The following is a 17,010-nucleotide window of genomic DNA, read 5'->3' as shown; positions in this document are numbered from 1 at the left end:
ATGGGATCTTATTTCCCTGACCAGGGATCAAACCCATGCCCCCTGCATTGGAAGCACAGAGTCCTAACCGCTGGACCACCAGGGAAGTCCCTTAGCAGAGGTTTTTAATCCACTCTTTGCTTCTTGACTTCCCAGAATCTGTAACATCTGCCTTGAAAGGGTGACTGAGAACCTGCTGAGGAAATGCAAGTGGAATGCTGTAGCATGTTGCCCAGACCTGTGCTAAGAACCCAGTATATGAGACTGGCATCAGCTAGCATCCGCTGCAGATGGGCAGTCCCCCTCATCGTGCTGTAATCTTCATTATTGTCTTCCAGCCTCAGAATGACCATGTGAAGTGGATGCAGAGTCATCACCCCATTTGCAGATGAGGAACTGGAGGTACAGAGGAGTTAGGAAACTTGCCCTAGGTTGCACAGCACATGTTGAAATCAGGATTTGCACCCAAGCCTCCCGACCCCTTATCAGCTCCACCAGTCCCTGTAAGACGGGCTGGTATTAACCCTACTTGAGGTACAAGTGAGTTACAGCTCAGAGAGGGTAGGGACTTGCCTAGTATCACCCAGCAAATCAGTTTGGGGCAGTGAAGCTCAGAACTGAGGCTCCAACCAATGATCACTAACCTCCAGCCCTCTCCCCAAGCCTTTCTTCTGCCCACATTTCGTGTGCCTGGGCACTGCCACTTGGCATGGGAGGACATAGGTCAGCTGATCCAGCCTGGAAGTAGAACTCCTCTTCTGACTTCAAAGAGTGCAGCTTTCTGGTCACTGATCTTCTGTCTTCTTTCACTTTCAAAAAAATGTTTTCAGCTTAAACCACACAGGTAATACATGATTAAATTCGCTTTGCGAACAGCTGGATGCCATGTCAGGTGCCTATATCTCCATTACTCACTTCTTCCCGCCCCAGGCCAGTCCTCTCCTAGTTTGAGATAACCAGTTTGGTGTGTTGCCTTCCAGAACTTTATCTAAGGCTTTGCATTAAAAAACAAACACACAAGGGGATTCCCTGGAGGTCCAGTGGTCAGGACTCTGCGCTCTCAATGCAGATCCCACAAGCCATGTTGTACAACTGAAAAAAAAAAACCCAAAACCAACAATTAAAAAAAACCCAAAACACTTCTATTGGGCTCACTAACTGCAAGGCCTTGTTTTAAGCACTTTACATGTATTGACACAGTCCCAACCCTGTGAGGTAGATACTGAAGTTATCCTTGGTTTATTTATTTTCATTTATTTTTTTTATTTTTGGCTGTGCTGGGTCTTTGTTGCTGTGCGCACAGGCTTTCTCTGGTTGCGGCGAGTGGAGCCTAGTCTTCACTGTGGTCCGAGGGTGTCTCATTGCAGTGGCTTCTCTTGTTGCAGAGTGTGGGCTCTAGGGCTCAAGGGTTCAGTAGTTGTGGTACCTGGGCTTAGTTGCCCTGAGGTATGTGCATCTTCACAGACCAGGGACTGAACCTGCATCCCCTGCAGTGCCTGCCGGACTCTTAACTACTGGACCACCAGGGAAGTCCTATCCTTGTTTTATAGATGAGAACACTGAAGCCTAGAGAGGCTATACAATTTGCCTGATGCCGCACAGCCTGCAGATGATGAAATGCTTAGTTCCAAGCTAGACAGCTGGCTCCAAAATTCATGCTCTTAACCTCTAAGTTATAAAAACATGGGATTATAGACCTGGATGAAGACATACAGTGTTGGTGCTTTGTTTTCTATGTATTCTTCAAACAAATAGTATCATATTATGCATATCATTATTCATGTGTCTTGTTTATTCAGTTAATACATATAAGGATCCAGCCATGTCAGTGGTCTTCATGCCCATAACCCAGAGGTATGGTCACACCAACCTTACTGAGATATCAGTTGGTCAAACACGGCTGCAGGATTTCCTTATCCAGTACGCTCTGCGTATTCCAGGCTGTGTGGCTCTCCCTGGGCTTCCTGCCAAGCAGTTTGGTTATAGAGTCAAAGGGTGGACACATTTAGGTTTTAGAAATTGCCTCCAATTTGCCTTTGGAAGTGGGCAGACCAATCTCCAGGCTGTGAATTTGAACCTCAGGATCTAATTTCTCCGCTTTACATCTTGAGCCTTCTTTGCCCCCCAAACCAGCACATAATTCCTCCAGGATCCTCTTCAACCACATGGTTGGAGATGAAAAAGGGATTTCCAGATCTCAGCTTCATTTTCGGTTTGGTGTGGACATGGGAGGAGTTGGCAGGGCCACAAGGTGCCAAGGTGCAGGCCAGAGGCGGAAGTGCAAGAGGAGCGGCAGTTTTCAGCAGGCACCCTCAGGGTCCCATCTAAATGCGGCCATCTCGGTGGCCTTCCTGTCCCCAGCCTCTCGAAGGCAAGAAGCCTCGGCTCTGCTGGGGAAGCAAGGTGCTGGGTACAAGGGAACATGAAACCTCTCTGCCCACCTGGAGTGGAGCGCTGGGTGGCTGCATGGCCTAGAATAGTAGTCCTCAAGCTCAGCTGGGTTGCTTCCAAAGGTGCCTGTGTCCCACCCTCAGAGACTGTGCTGTGATTAATCTGGGGTTCAGCCCACTGGAATTTTTAAAACCCCGGATGACTCTAACATGTAGGCAGGTTTGGGACCCACTGGCCCTCTGGAGGCCCAGGACCCTGTTGGGAAGGAGCCTTCTCACCGGCCACTTCTGGTGGGTGCTGGACCCAAACCGCCAGGGCTGAGTGGAAAAGGCAAGATCCCTCCCTGGCCACCTGCTGTCCACGTTTCGGAGAAGGGTGCACCTGGAAACCCCAGGCGGTCTTTTGGTGGAGAGTCTGAGCTGTCTGAGCAGGAAGTCGGCCGGAATAAAGGAGGCAGTTTCAGTTCTAGTGATGGGGGCTGGGAGCCAGATTCCTGGTTTCTAGTGACAAGAAGAGAGAGTCGCTGCTGGATTTAGAACAGGGACCACCCAGGCCCGGGGCTCAGAGTGCAGGCTCGTGCCACCCTCCTCAAAGACTTTGAGACAAGAAGATGCTTCCTCAACTCCCAGCTCTGTATCCTTCTAGCTGGTGATGTGGGGGGGGCCCCTCACTGCTGGGAGCCTTGGTTCCTTTTTCTTTTTTAAATTCGTTAATTCGGCTGTGTCAGGTCTTAGTTGTGGCACTCGGGATCTTTGATCTTTGTTGAGGCAGGTGGGCTGTTAGTTGTGGCATGTGGGATCCAGTTCCCTGACCAGGTATCAAACCCGGGCCCTCTGCACTGGGAGCAGGGAGTCTTGGCCACTAGACCACCAGGGAAGCCTTGGGCCTCGGTTTCTGCTTTGGTAAGACACATGGGGGTGCGTGTTAAGTCCTGCAGGACCCTGTCATTGTGAGGGACAATAAAGATGATGGCTTTCAAAAGAAATCACCCCCATCGCACACCCTCCCCCCACCCCCACCCCATGGAAATGTGCCGGATCAAGGACCCCTCTTGCCCTCTCTGCCCACTTTTATGGATGAGGGAAGAAATGGCTGCTCACATCTCCCTGAAGGTACCCCGTTGTGGGGACCCATGAAAAGAGGATGATTCCTGGGGTGGGGCTGCATTAGCCCCCCCTAGAAAAAGCCTGATAGCTCAGTCTGGTCTCACTTTCACTTCTTACTTGCTATGAGTGTCAGTAAGGCCTTCCCCTCTCGGGACTTCAGTTTCCCCATCTGTAAAATGGGCCTGGGAACATCCCTGGCCATCTGGTGGTTAGGACTCCGCACTCCCACTGCAAGGGGCATGGGGTTCGATCCCTGATCAGGGAACTGTGTGGCCAGAGGGGGAAAAAAGGCCAGGAAGTTGGGGAGGGGAGCTGGCATGGATTCTTCCAGCTAGGTTCGCCTTTGCTTCTGGCCTCAGGCATCCTCCAAAGCCTTGGACTGTGATCATCCACCCTGGGGGGATGCAGAGGCCCTGAGTTTTCTGTTGTCAGCCCTGTAGGACTCGGTGTGAGAGGGCCTGAGGGCCTCTGTGGACTCTGGTCCACCCCGGGGTCCCCAGGCCTGACCTGTCCACTCGGTCCTGAGAAACCGACTCCAGCAGCACTTTGCTTGCCCTCCTTCAGATATTTTGGTCCGAACGTCTGGAGTGGCTGTCATGGCCCAGGCCATGCTTTTCTTATTGTCCCTACCAGCCATACCCTTCCTGTCTTGAGGTTGGGGTTCTAGCCTTCTTATTTCTGGTCCTCTCTTCCCACTGTCTGACCTCAGTGGCCCTCTTCTGTCCTCTTTCCTCCCACCAGGGCCCTGGAGCTGGGGCAGAACCCCAGGTCTGTCAGAACCAGCCAGAGGATAGGGCTTCCAGCCACCCACGGGCCTTGATGCTCGGCTTGACCCTCCCAGACAGGCCGGGGAACAGGGACGGCCCGTGATTCCCCCCCTGTAGAGATGAGGAAACAGAACCCAACAAGTGAGGTTTGGGGGTGCGGCCAGCACCTGTGACTGCCGAGCCCCAGCCTCAAAGGGCCTCCCTCTCAATCCAAGCAGGAAGAAGGAAGAAGCAGCCAGAGGTCTGTGACTCCAACCATATCCTCTCCTCCTTCCCTCCCTCTTTTCCATCTAGCCTGTGCTGGGCCGGGGCTGCAGAGCAAACAACACTGGTAATAATAGCTAATGTGCCAGATGCCGTGTCAGGGGATTTGCCTGCTTCACCTCCCGATGCCCTTGCCAGTTAACTGTTATTACCCCAAAAGCTGACCCTGCTGGTGCTCCGGGTCTCCAGTCTACTGGGCCCCCCTTCATGGGCCAGTCCCCCACCCCCGTTCTCCATCCATTGTGGGTGTAGGCTGCTCACACTGCACCCTGCCCTTAAAGATTGCCCTTGGCCGATCGGAATGCCCCTCCTCCACTACTTTGATATGGCCTATAGCCAGTGTCGGGCGGATGTGGCCACTGCGGGGGGGCGGGAAATAGCAGCCCAGCCCCCTTGCCTCTTGGCAGGATAGGCCTGTTGACCTGTCACTCACATTCCAGAGCTCCCTGTGGTCAAGCTGAAGCTAGACCGCTCCTGAAACCTCATCTTTGCCTAACTTCTTCCCTTGCCCCATCCTGCTTCCCTTTCAGCCTTAATAAATAACTTCAACAGACACCCCTATCTTGGGTTCTGCTTTTAGCAGCCTGACCTCAAACATCCTCCTTTTACAGATGAGGACACTGAAGTACCAAGCCATGGGGTAACCAAACCAAAGCCACACAGCCGGTACCAAGTAGAGACTCCAATCCAGGGCCCTGTTGCCAAGGCGTTTGCTCTTGTCCAGAATCAGGTGGTGTTCCCAGCTGCTGAAGGAAGGACTGACCAAGAGGAAATGACGGTGCAGAATGACAAGCCCTGCTGTGGGGGAGGAAGGAGACATTGCTAAGGAGGGAAGCCCAGTGGTGGCGGCGTGACTCAGTCTGGGAAGGCAGCCGGCAGGACTTCCCTGAGAAGGGAGCAGGAGTTGATTGGAGCTGAGTCCGTAAGAAAAAGGAGGAATTTGCAAGATGGAAGGGAAAGGGCAGGGCATTCGAGGCAGAGCAGGGCATGTGTGCAAGGTGAGGAGCTGTGAAAGAGGATGGCTGGGTGGGGCCGGGAGCGTGGTCAAGTGGCAGGCAGCAGAGGTGGCGTGAGAGGGCCCGAAAGTGGCCAGGACCCAGACGGTGAAGGACCATTTGTTACTCATCCTTTGAACCTTTCTTGAGCACCTGATGTGGACCTGCTTCGTGGAAGTCCCACTAACTGTGGTGCCACACTGCATCTTACAGGTGATGGGAAACTGTAGGAGGTTTAGACAGAAATGAGACCAGACCAGAGCTGAGTTTTAGAGATGACTCTGGCCAGAGAAGTGCATGTTGGCATGTGTGCACATGTGCATGAGTGTGGACTGGAGGTCGAGGGGCGGGGGTGGGGGCGGCAGTCTCCAGGCATAGGGAGCAGCAAGAGCAAAGGACTGGGCAAAGGAACTGGCTCCCCTAACCTCCACAGCACGGCATGCCCCGGATAGCAAGAGAGACTCCCCAAGAGCACAGTGATTAGGGCGACGGAAGCCAGGATGGAGCTCCCCTCTGGGCAAGCCTCCTATGCCCACCCCTCAGTGAGACCAGCGCCCCGACAAGGCCCCCTGCCTTTTTCCCTCTTCCTGTCTGGACCTGGACTGGAGTGGCAGGAGCATGGGACCACAAACCCATATGCCTGGATTCCCTTGGGAGTCTTACTGTGTGATGCTGGCTTTTCATTACTGCTCTCTGAGCCCCATGTCCCAGGAGTGCATTGGTGATTCTTAGAGGTAACACATTTACTAGGGAATCTTCCTGACCCAGGGATCGAACCCTAGTTTTTAATATGAACATTTTATGGCTTTGAAACAGTTGTACTTGCTGAAAAGTTTTAATGTATGCAGTTGTCCAAAGAGTACGAGTGGCCCTCAGTGTCCCTATCCTTGGATGCTCAAGTCCTTTATATAAGATGGCATAGTACAGTCAGCACTCCATATCTATGGGTTCCACCCTTGAAGATTCAGATCCACAGATACAGAGAGCGAACTGTACAGTGTAAAGGGCTCTCCTTTGCCTGCTTCTCCCACGTCCACTCCCCACGTGCAATCCTGTCACCAGTTTTCTTGGGTAGCCCTAGAGTTGGTCTCTCTGTATGCAGATTCACACAGCACATTTAAAACAGACATATGCCGTAGCTTTTAAAAGTTGAATTCACTTACTAATATACTTTGGAGCTTTTTTCACTTAGCATATTTTAACTGTTCATCCATCTTGTAGTACGTAATAGTGGCTCAGCAGTAAACAATTCGTCTGCAATACAGGACATGCAGGAGATGTGAGTTTGATCCCTGGGTCGGAAGGACCCCCTGGAGGAGGGCATGGCAGCCCACTCCAGTATTCTTGCCTGGAGAATCCCATGGACTGAGGAGCCTGGCAGGCTACAGTCCATAGGGTCGCAAACAGTGGACATGACTGAAGTGACTGAACACTATATTCCTTTTTTCCTTTTTGTTGCTAAATAATATTCTGTTGTAGTGACATACCATATTTTGCTTACTCATCTGTGAGTTATGGAAATTTTGATTTTTTTCACTTTTTGGCTATGAGGGATGATAAACATTTGTGTATATGTTTTTGTGTAAGTATATATATTTCATTTCTCTTGAGTATAAACCTAGGAGTAGAAAATTGCTGAGTTATAACTCTGGTTAACATTTTAAAGAACTGCCAACCTTCTCCAAAGAGGCTGCACCATTTTGCATTCCCACCAGCAGTACATAAGGGTTCCTATTTTTCCACATCCTCATTAACAGTTGTATTATCTTCTCTTTCATTGTAGATATTTGAGGGGGGTATGAAATGATATCTGGTTGTGGTATTAATAAGAAAACTTTACTTACTTAATTTAAAAATAATTCTTAAAAAAAAAAAAAAGGAATTCCCAGGCGGTCCAGTGGTTAGGACCCAGTACGCTCACTGCCAAGGGCCTTTGTTCAATACCTGGTCCAGGAACTAAGATCCCATAAGTAGTGTGGCACAGCCAATAATAATAATTCTTTCCATTTAAAATACTTGTATTACTATGTGTTTTAATACTATGTATTTTTCTATATTTTCCCTCTCAATACCATTGATCAAATAGTGGATTTTAAATGGGTGTGAAGCTAATTTGAACTCTCTTCCATTCCTTAGATCAATCTGTTCTATTTTAAATCTGGCACCATCAGGTTTTAATGACATTTACTTTATAAAATGCGTTTGTTTGAAAGTCTCTCCATTATTGCCTGCCTTTCCCAATGAATAGTCTCTGATATAATTGCCATTTGTGTCATATTTTAGATTCTACATATAAGTGATATCATATGGTATTTGTCTTTCTCTTTCTGACCTACTTCACTTAGTATGATAATCTCTAGTTCAGTTCACGTTGCTGCAAATGGCACCATTTCATTCTTTTAATGGCTGAGTAGTATTCCATTATATGTATGTACCTCATCTTCTTTATCCATTCATCTGTCAATGGACATTTAGGTTGTATCCATGTCTTGGCTATTGTAAATAATGCTGCTATGAACATAGCGGTACGTGTATCTTTTTGAATGATAGTTTTGTCTGGGTTTTGTCCAGGAGTAGGATTGCTGAATCACATGGTAACTCTATTTTTAGTTTTTTGAAGAATTTCCATACTGTTCTCCGTAGTGGCTACACCGATTTACAACAATGTTAAGAGGGTTCCCTTTTCTTCACACTCTCTCCAGCATTTGTTATTTGTAGACTTTTTAATGATGGTCATTCTGACTGCTGTGAAGTGGTACCTCATTGTAGTCTTGATTTGCATTTCTCTAATAATTAGCAATGTTAAACATATTTTTATATGCCTATTGGCCATCTATGTGTCTTCTTTGAAGAAATATCTCTCTAGATCTTTTGCCCATTTTTGGATTGAACTGTTTGTATATTTTGGAAATTAAGCCCTTGTCTATTGCATTATTTGCAGATATTTTCTCCCAGTCAATAGGTTGTCTTCTAGTTTTGTTTATGGTTTCCTTTGCTATACAAAAGCTTGTACATTTGACTAGGTCTCGTTTGTTAATTTTTGGTTTTATTTCTATTGTCTTGGGAGACTGACCTAAAAAAATATTGGTGCTATTATGTCAGAGAATGTTTTGCCTATGTTCTCTTCTAGGAGTTTTATGGTGTCATGTCCCATAATTGTTAGGCCATTTTGAGTTTATTGCTGTGCATTGTGTGAGGTCGGAGAAGGCAATGGCACCCCACTCCAGCACTCTTGCCTGGAAAATCCCATGGATGGAGGAGCCTGGTGGGCTGCCGTCTATGGGGTCGCACAGAGTCAGACACGACTGAAGCGACTTAGCATGGTGTGAGGTGTAAATCAACTTCATTGATTTACATACAGTTGTCCAGCTTTTTCAGTAGCACTTGCTGAAGAGACTGTCTTTTCCCCATTGTATTCTTGCCTCCTTTGTCAAAGATTAGTTGACAGTAGCTGTGTGAGTTTATCTCTGGGCTCTCTATAAAATGTGCCCTCTTGATGTGGATTGATCTGAAGTCTGGAACTTTGTTGTTACCTTCCTCATACTTCTTAGCTACTCCATCAGTGCATACTTTGATCTTTTGCCTTTCTTCCATTCTTCCATATCCTTTTTAGCCATCTTTTCTTTTGTCAGTTCCTTATTGTTAGACAAGATCTCGGAAGCTGTGTTACACAGACATCTGTACCAGTGTCATTTTATTTTATACTTATTTATTTATCTGTGGCTGTTCTGGGTCTTCATTACTGTTTGGGCTCTTTTCTTTAGTTGTGGCGCCCAGGGGCTGCTCTCTAGTTGCAGGGCTCGGGCCTCTCATTGCCGTGGCTTCCCTCGTTGCAGAGCACAGGCTTCAGTAGTTGAGGCACGTGGGCTTGGTAGTTGCAGCTCCTGGGCTCTAGAGCACAGGCTCAGGGTTGTGGCCACAGGCTTCGTTGCTCCACAGCATGTGGGCTTTTTCCAGATCAGGGATTGAACCAGTGCCTACTGCATTCGCAGGCAGATTCTTTGCCCACTAAGCCACCAGGGAAGCGCTGTTTGTTCATTTCCATTTTTGGTTATGCTGGATCTTCTGTGCTGTGTATGGGCTTTCTCTGAAAGTGGTGAGCAGGGCTACTCTCTAGTCGAGGCGTGTGGGCTTCTCATTGCTGTGGCCTCTCTTGTGGCAGAGCACAGGTTCTAGTCTCATGGGCTTCAGTAGTTGTAGCACTTGGGCTCAGGAGTTCTGGAGTGCAGGCTCAGGAGTTGTAGCACATGGGCTTAGTTGCTCCATGGCATGTGGAATTTTCCCAGACCAAGGATCAAACCCACATCCCCTGCACTGGCAAGCGGATTCCTATTCACTGTACCACCAGGGATGTCCTTACTTTATTTTTTATTGAGATATGGTTGATATAAAATATTATATAAATTACAGGGATGCAACATAGTGATTCACAATTTCTACAGGTCACACTTCATTTATAGTTTTTATAATAGAGGAGCTAATAAAATAAAACTGATTAAATGATCATCATTTTATTGTTCTCTTGGTGAGACAGTGATCAGTGCCTCTGGGTTTTCTCATTAAGAAGGATGTTTACTCTCAATTATTTAAAAACTTCATGATGTATGAAGAGAGAAAGCTGCACATTCAAACCTCTTTGAGGTTTTATTAGGAAAGAAGGCTGACATATTTGGTAAGAGTTATTCCATCTTCATTTAATAAATTAGCTGTAATAAATCTACTGGGTTGGAGAGGTATGTAGTGATGGAACAAGTCACTGTAAGGGGAATATTCAAATTGGAAGAGTAAGAGGGGCATCCTCTGGGCCGGTTGTGGCGGGAAGTGATGCCGAGGAGGGTTGCGCTGTGCATGGTTCGGGGACAAGAGAATCTTGCTTGGGGAAGAATAAGATCTGCACATGAAGATGAGAAGGCTGTTTCTGGGTTGATGTCCTCAGGGGAGTTAGGAGTGAGGGTCGGTGCCTTCTTTACAGAGTTCCTCTTGGAATGCGGAACAATGATAAGAAAGTCATCTTTCTCCTATCTCTTAGGAGCCTGTCCTATGGAAAGAACCTGAAAATCCAGCTCCAGGACTTGGCCCAAGAACTCAGGAGACCCTCTCTGTGGACATCCTAGAACATCTATGATGAACCAGGGAGCCAGGTCAGTGATCATCCCTTCACTGAGGATCTTTCTACTATAATCCTCTGTCTCCAAGGCTGTTTGCTACTGACTTTCACAATGACCAATAATGATATAGTGTGTTTTTTCTTCCAGGGCTGGTTATTTTTTAAGAGCTAATGTCTTACTCAAAGGGGACAGAGCACTCATGGTGGAAACAAAGGCATCATGTTAGACTGGCTGGGGGAGAAATTTGAATTTGAAGGACTTTCCCCGAAATTATACCAACCAGGCACTCCTCACTTCCGCCCGGCACCTTGCTGCCCTGGATGAGTTCTTTATGGGCCGCATGGACTTTGGACACTCTAGCCCGGAAAAGAAGCCATGCCGTAGGCACCAAAATCACACAGAAGCCAGGGATTAGCCCTTGTCTGGTGCCACCTAGGGTTCCCAAGCCTTGGAAATTAACTGGCCTGAGAGGTAAGAAATCTCAGTTCTGAGCATGTGTCCTCCATGGACTTAAATGGTGATCTTGGGTCTGTCCTTTACCCTTCCCCAGCTTAGCATTTTCATCTGTTGAGTGGGGATGGTGATCCATGCCATAGATGTGAGCATATTTCTTGAAGTCTCAAACTCTGTGCCTGAGCAAGGAGTTGTTGCTATTAGTTTGGTTGAAGAGGGGTGACCAGAAGGAGCTTGGGACATGTGCCCAGTAGGTCTCTTGGGGGTCAAGGGAGAAGCTGGAGTCTGAACCCCACAACACATGGTGTTGGCCCCAGCATCTGGGAGTTGATAAGGCTGGCCCCTGCATGGGCCTCCTGTCTTTTTCAGTGTTAGAAATGAAGTCTCTGGAGTTGTGAGGATTCAATGAGACACATAAAGCACATAAAACAGAGTCTAACACACAGTAAGTGCTTTCTGAGCATTTATCTCTATAATTAAGACAATAGTGCCAGAAAGTACATTTGGAAACGTTCTAGCATATTCCACCATGTGATGGGTAACCAGTTAATCTCTAGCTGTTGGATATTTAGGTTGCTTCCAATTTTTAACTATTAAAAATACTCTTGCAGTGCACAGCTTTGTAACTAAAAATTCTGTTTAAGTCCATGATTGTGTCCCAAGGCCAGCATATTAGAAATGTAATTGCTGAATCAAAGGGCCTTCAGACTTTTTAAACTTTCACAAAATACGTTCTCCTTGCCTCATTTTAATACACCTATCAGCAAGTTGTTTGAGTTCCATTTTAGAAAGGGAGAATTTGCTAAGAGAGAAGAGAGGGTCTGTATTAGCTAGGATTATATTTCACTGTGAATAGCAAAAGGGCCTAAGCAACAGTAGTTTAAACAGAATAGAAATGAATTGCCTTGTCATGTATTAGAAATTCGAAGTCAGAGAGTCCAGGACAGGAAAGCTTTACTCTCCACCTTCCTCAGTGCTGGCTTCTACCTCACAATCCAATGTGGCTGCCCAAGGTTTGGCCATCACATCAGCATTCCAGCCAACAAGAAGAGGTTAAGAATGATATACAACATTTCCACCGACATCTCATTGGCCAAAATTTAATTACATGAGTCTATCTAGCTGCAAGGGAGGCTGGGAAATAGTCTATTTCAGATAACTAGGGAATATTTAGGGGTTCTAGTGCTAAGAAAGAAGAGAAGAACAAATACAGGGGGACAGCTAGTTGTCTCTACCAGAGAAAACTTAGGTCAGACAGAGAGCAGCACAAATGGGTCCATGGAAACAAGAACAAATAAAGCATTATCAGGGCTTATCCACAAGGGATGAACTAAACCATCTGGACCCATGACATAGGCAGAGAATACAGAAGGAGATTAATTTCTGGGCCTGAGCTCTGGGCGATGGCATCGAGACACTACAGAGAGACCACTTCTCTACCTTCTGTGTCCATCTCTTCTCTTCCCCTTAGCTGTGGGGAGTGGTTTCTGACTGCCCCTCCTGGCTTTCCCCCCAGCTCACCTGTCCCCCAGCTCACCTACTTCGCAGCTCACCCACCTACCTGGTCCCTGTAGGGTCAGCTCCTCATGGACCCCATTAGCCTCCAACTGGGCACCAAGAACCTGCATGGATATCTCGTGAGGCTGCTCAGCAGAAACCTAGGATGGCTAGACGCCAAGGTGAAGTTATTCCTCCCCAGCGTGGACCTGGGCTCCGGATATCAGGCCCTAGACCCCACACAGAGGGTCATCCTGCAACTCCCAAAACTGCATGCCCAGGGTCCGACCACCTGGAAGTCATTCATCCAGTGCGTGTGCATGGAGCTGGATGTGCCAATGGACATGGAGGTGCTGCTGATGAGCACGTGGGGCCATGAAGATGGTAAGAGTGGCCGTGGGAGGTGCAGTGCCGCCAGCTAGTGCCTGGGGCCTGGGGAGCCAGAGAGCCCCAGGCAACACCAGGACTTGCCAGGGTCACACAGAGACGTGTGGCCCAGCCAGGAACAAACTTCCATGTTTCTGTGCACCTCCCAGAGCAAATGCCCTAATGCCACCACGTCTGCTGGGGACCTGGAGGGCTCCTCCTTCCACCTTGTACCACCCCAGTTGCCCAGAAAGGCAGGATGCAGAGAGAAAGGACCAGGTGACTCCTTCCTGCCAGGAAATTCCTGATAGCCCATACTGCCCAAGAGGTTTATTTTTGCAAAGAAACAGTCCTAGGGAGAGCCCTCTGGCCGCCACTTAGGGGCAGGCTGATTGGACTCTGTCCTGTTCAGTGAATGTCCCTTGGGCTCTTCCATTTACAGAGCACTGTGGGGAAGCTCAGAACACTGATTGTGTTCATGGAGAGGAAGTGAGAGCTCACTCAATAACTCTACAAGGCAGAGTACGGGGCAGGTGGGGGTGCACAGTGTGCACATGCGTGGATACACAGGCGTGCACTTGTGCACAGGCATGAATAAACACGTGTGCACGCACCCATATACTTGTATGTGCACAAACCTTTAGATATGCACGTGTTTCTGCCCCCAGCTGCCTTCAGGGCTCACTACCGGCTGTGCCCTCCACAGATCGCCAAGTGTAGATTTCTGGCTTGCTAGGAACACCCCCTGAGGGATGAGCCCTGAGCCAGACACAGGGCCAGAGCTGGTCCCAGGGCATCCTAGCACATCCTCATGGCATATCATCTCCTTCCCTCTTCCAGGCTTCTCCAGTCTTCTGGAAATTGACAAGGAAAGCCAATCAGACTCTCAGCTCCACCCTGGTAAGGCCTGGGGTTGGGCGGTAGGGGTGGGATGTGGAGGGTAGGTGCATGCTAAGTCCCCCACCTCAAACCCAGAACAGGCTGGTGGTGGCTGGTCAGAGCCATTTTCCGTAAACTAGCCTCCCCGTGCTTGGACCCATTTGCACCTTTCCCATGCCCCTCACTAGAGCTCCCAGCCTCGCCTGCACCCCGTTTCTGCCCCTCAAGGCTTTGGCTTGTCTGATAGCTTTTCCCATGGGTCTCACCTGGAGCCTCCTGGGAGAGTTTGAGGTTTTCAGCCCTTAGCCACTGCCGGAATCCCCCACCTGGTTTCACTTGGGGAAGCCCGTTCTCATTTCCCTGTCCCCAAACCTCAGGGCCTCAGGCTCCAAGCCCACAGACTCAGGCCTCTCACCATTCAGACACCCTCAAGCCTGACACTGACCCACAGTCTGGCGTCCACACCCAGGGAGCCTCTGACTGGTTTTCTGGTGGAGCACAGAGAGGTCAGTGATCAGATGGTCCACTTCACTGATTCACCACTCTCTTTTCAGAACTTTTCTTTCCCTTTTGTTCCATCTTTCTTTTTTAACCATGGTCAATTACATAGCATCAAATTTACCATCTTAACCATTTTTAAGTGTACTGCTGCTAAGTCACTTCAGTCGTGTCCGACTCTGTGCGACCCCATAGACGGCAGCCCACCAGGCTTCCCCGTCCCTGGGATTCTCCAGGCAAGAACGCTGGAGTGGGTTGCCATTTCCTTCTCCAATGCATGAAAGTGAAAAGTGAAAGTGAAGTCGCTCAGTCGTGTCTGACTCTAGCGACCCCACGGACTGCAGCCTACCAGGCTCCTCCATCCGTGGGATTTTCTAGGCAAAAATACTGGAGTGGGGTGCCATCACCTTCTCCTTTAAGTGTACAGTTCAGTGTATTAAACACGTTTACACTGTTGCACAGCCATCACATCATATGAGAGGCACTCAGTCATGTCCGACTCTTTGGGACCCCATGAACTATATTCACCAGGCTCCTCTGTCCATGGGATTCTCCAGGCAAGAATACTGGAGGGAGTTGCCATACCTTCCTCCAGGGAATCTTCCCGAGTCAGGGATAGAACCTGCATCTCTTATGTCTCCTGCATTTGCAAGTGGGTTCTTTTCCACTAGCGCCACCCGGGAAACCCATGACCACCATCCATCTCCAATACTCTTTTCTTCTTGCAAAACTGAGATTCTATACCCATCAAATAATAACTCCCCATTCATCTCTCCCCCAGCCCCTGGTAACCACCATTTACTTTCCATCTCTATGACTTTACTCTAAGTACGTTGTATAAGTGGACTCATACAATATTTGTCTTTTTTGACTGACTTATTTCACTTAGCATAATGTTTTCAAGGTTCATCTGTGTTGTGTCATATGTCAGAATTTCCTTCCTTTTTAAGGCTGACTAATATTCTACTGTATGTATAAATCCCATTTTGCTTATCCATTCATCCTTCAGTGGACTTTTGGGTTGTTTCCATATTTTAGCTATTGTGACTAATGCTGCCATGAATATGGGTAAACAAATATCTCTTCAAGCCCCTGTTTCAATTCTTTTGACTATATGTCCAGGATCCAGGTTCATATGGCGACCCTATCTTTAATTTTTTTGAGACACCTCCATAGTGTTTTCCACAGAAATTGCACCATTTTACATTCCTTCCAACAGTCCACAAGGCTTCCAGTTTCTCCACATCCTCGCCAACACCTTTTTGTTTTCTTTTCTGATAGTTGCCATCCTAATGGGTGTGAGGTGGTATCTCACTGTCGTTTTGGTTAGCATTTCCCTAATGATCAGTCATGCTGAGCATCCTTTCATGTGCCTATTGGCCTTCATATTCCTTTTTTGGAGAAATGTCTGTTTAAGTCCTTTATCTATTTTTGAATTGACTTCTCTGTTTATTTTGTTGTTGTTTTAGGAGTTCTCTCTGTATTCTGGTTATTAACCCCTTATCAAATATATGTTTTGCAAATATTTTTCCTATTCTGTGGGTTGCCTTTTTACTCTGTGGGAATGGTCTTTAGATGTATGATTTTTTAGTTTTTTATGAAGTCCAGTTTTTCTATTAATTCTTTTGATATCTGTGCCTTTGGTGTCATCTTCAAGGTCACAAGCTTTCATCTTATGTTTGCTTCTAAGAGTTTTATTGTTTTAAAAACATTTATGTTTTACATTTATGTTTTTCATCTGTTTTGAGTTAGTTTTTGTATGTGGTGTTAGGTAAAAAGCAAGAGAGTTCCAGAAAAACATCTATTTCTGCTTTATTGACTATGCCAAAGCCTTTTACTGTGTGGATCACAATAAACTGTGGAAAATTCTGAAAGAGATGGGAATACCAGACCACCTGACCTGCCTCTTGAGAAACCTACATGCAGGTCAGGAAGCAACAGTTAGAACTGGACATGGAACAACAGACTGGTTCCAAATAGGGAAAGGAGTACGTCAAGGGTGTATATTGTTACCCTGCTTATTTAACTTATATGCAGAGTACATCATGAGAAACGCTGGGCTGGAAGAAGCACAAGCTGGAATCAAGATTGCTGGGAGAAATATCAGTAACCTCAGATATGCAGATGACACCACCCTTATGGCAGAAAGTGAAGAGGAACTAAAAAGCCTCTTGATGAAAGTGAAAGAGGAGAGTGAAAAAGTTGGCTTAAAGCTCAACATCCAGAAAACAAAGATCATGGCATGTGGTCCCATCACTTCATGATAAATAGATGGGGAATTGTGGAAACAGTGTCAGACTTTATTTTTGGGGGGGCTCCAAAATCACTGCAGATGGTGACTGCAGCCATGAAATTAAAAGATGCTTACTCCTTGGAAGGAAAGTTATGACCAACCTAGACAGCATATTCAAAAGCAAAGACATTACTTTGCCAACAAAGGTCCATCTAGTCACGGCTATGGTTTTTTCCAGTGGTGATGTATGGATGTGAGAGTTGGACAGTGAAGAAAGCTGAGCGCCAAAGAATTGATGCTTTTTGAACTGTGGTCTGGAGAAGACTCTTGAAAGTCCCTTGGACTGCAAGGAGATCCAACCAGTCCATTCTAAAGGAGATCAGTCCTGGGTGTTCATTGGAAGGACTGATGCTAAAGCTGAAACTCCAATACTTTGGCCACTTCATGCAAAGAGTTGACTCATTGGAAAAGACT

General features: G+C 47.4%; 1 protein-coding gene across 5 annotated transcripts in view; it reads left to right on the top strand.

Moving 5' to 3' along the window:
* The first annotated feature begins 3,733 nt into the window (after nt 1–3,733).
* NLRC5 (NLR family, CARD domain containing 5) overlaps nt 3,734–17,010 on the top strand; it is a 67,913-nt gene continuing 54,636 nt past the window's right edge. For 2 of the 5 annotated variants that reach the window (XM_010861903.1, XM_010861900.1), the window contains exons 1-5: nt 3,735–5,505; nt 10,532–10,643; nt 10,758–11,081; nt 12,638–12,944; nt 13,767–13,826. In XM_010861903.1, the coding sequence (XP_010860205.1) occupies nt 12,650–12,944; nt 13,767–13,826 (355 nt within the window). In that variant the 5' untranslated portion in view covers nt 3,735–5,505; nt 10,532–10,643; nt 10,758–11,081; nt 12,638–12,649. Of the gene's footprint in view, nt 5,506–10,531; nt 10,644–10,757; nt 11,082–12,579; nt 12,945–13,766; nt 13,827–17,010 lie in introns of all 5 variants that reach the window. The other 3 variants (XM_010861904.1, XM_010861901.1, XM_010861902.1) reach the window with 3 other exon arrangements.

This window comes from Bison bison, unplaced genomic scaffold, assembly GCF_000754665.1.
Source record: "Bison bison bison isolate TAMUID 2011002044 unplaced genomic scaffold, Bison_UMD1.0 scf7180017864473, whole genome shotgun sequence".
Taxonomy (NCBI): domain Eukaryota; kingdom Metazoa; phylum Chordata; class Mammalia; order Artiodactyla; family Bovidae; genus Bison; species Bison bison.
The sequence above is the reverse complement of the archived record's forward strand: the minus strand, read 5'-3'. Positions and strand labels throughout refer to the sequence as shown.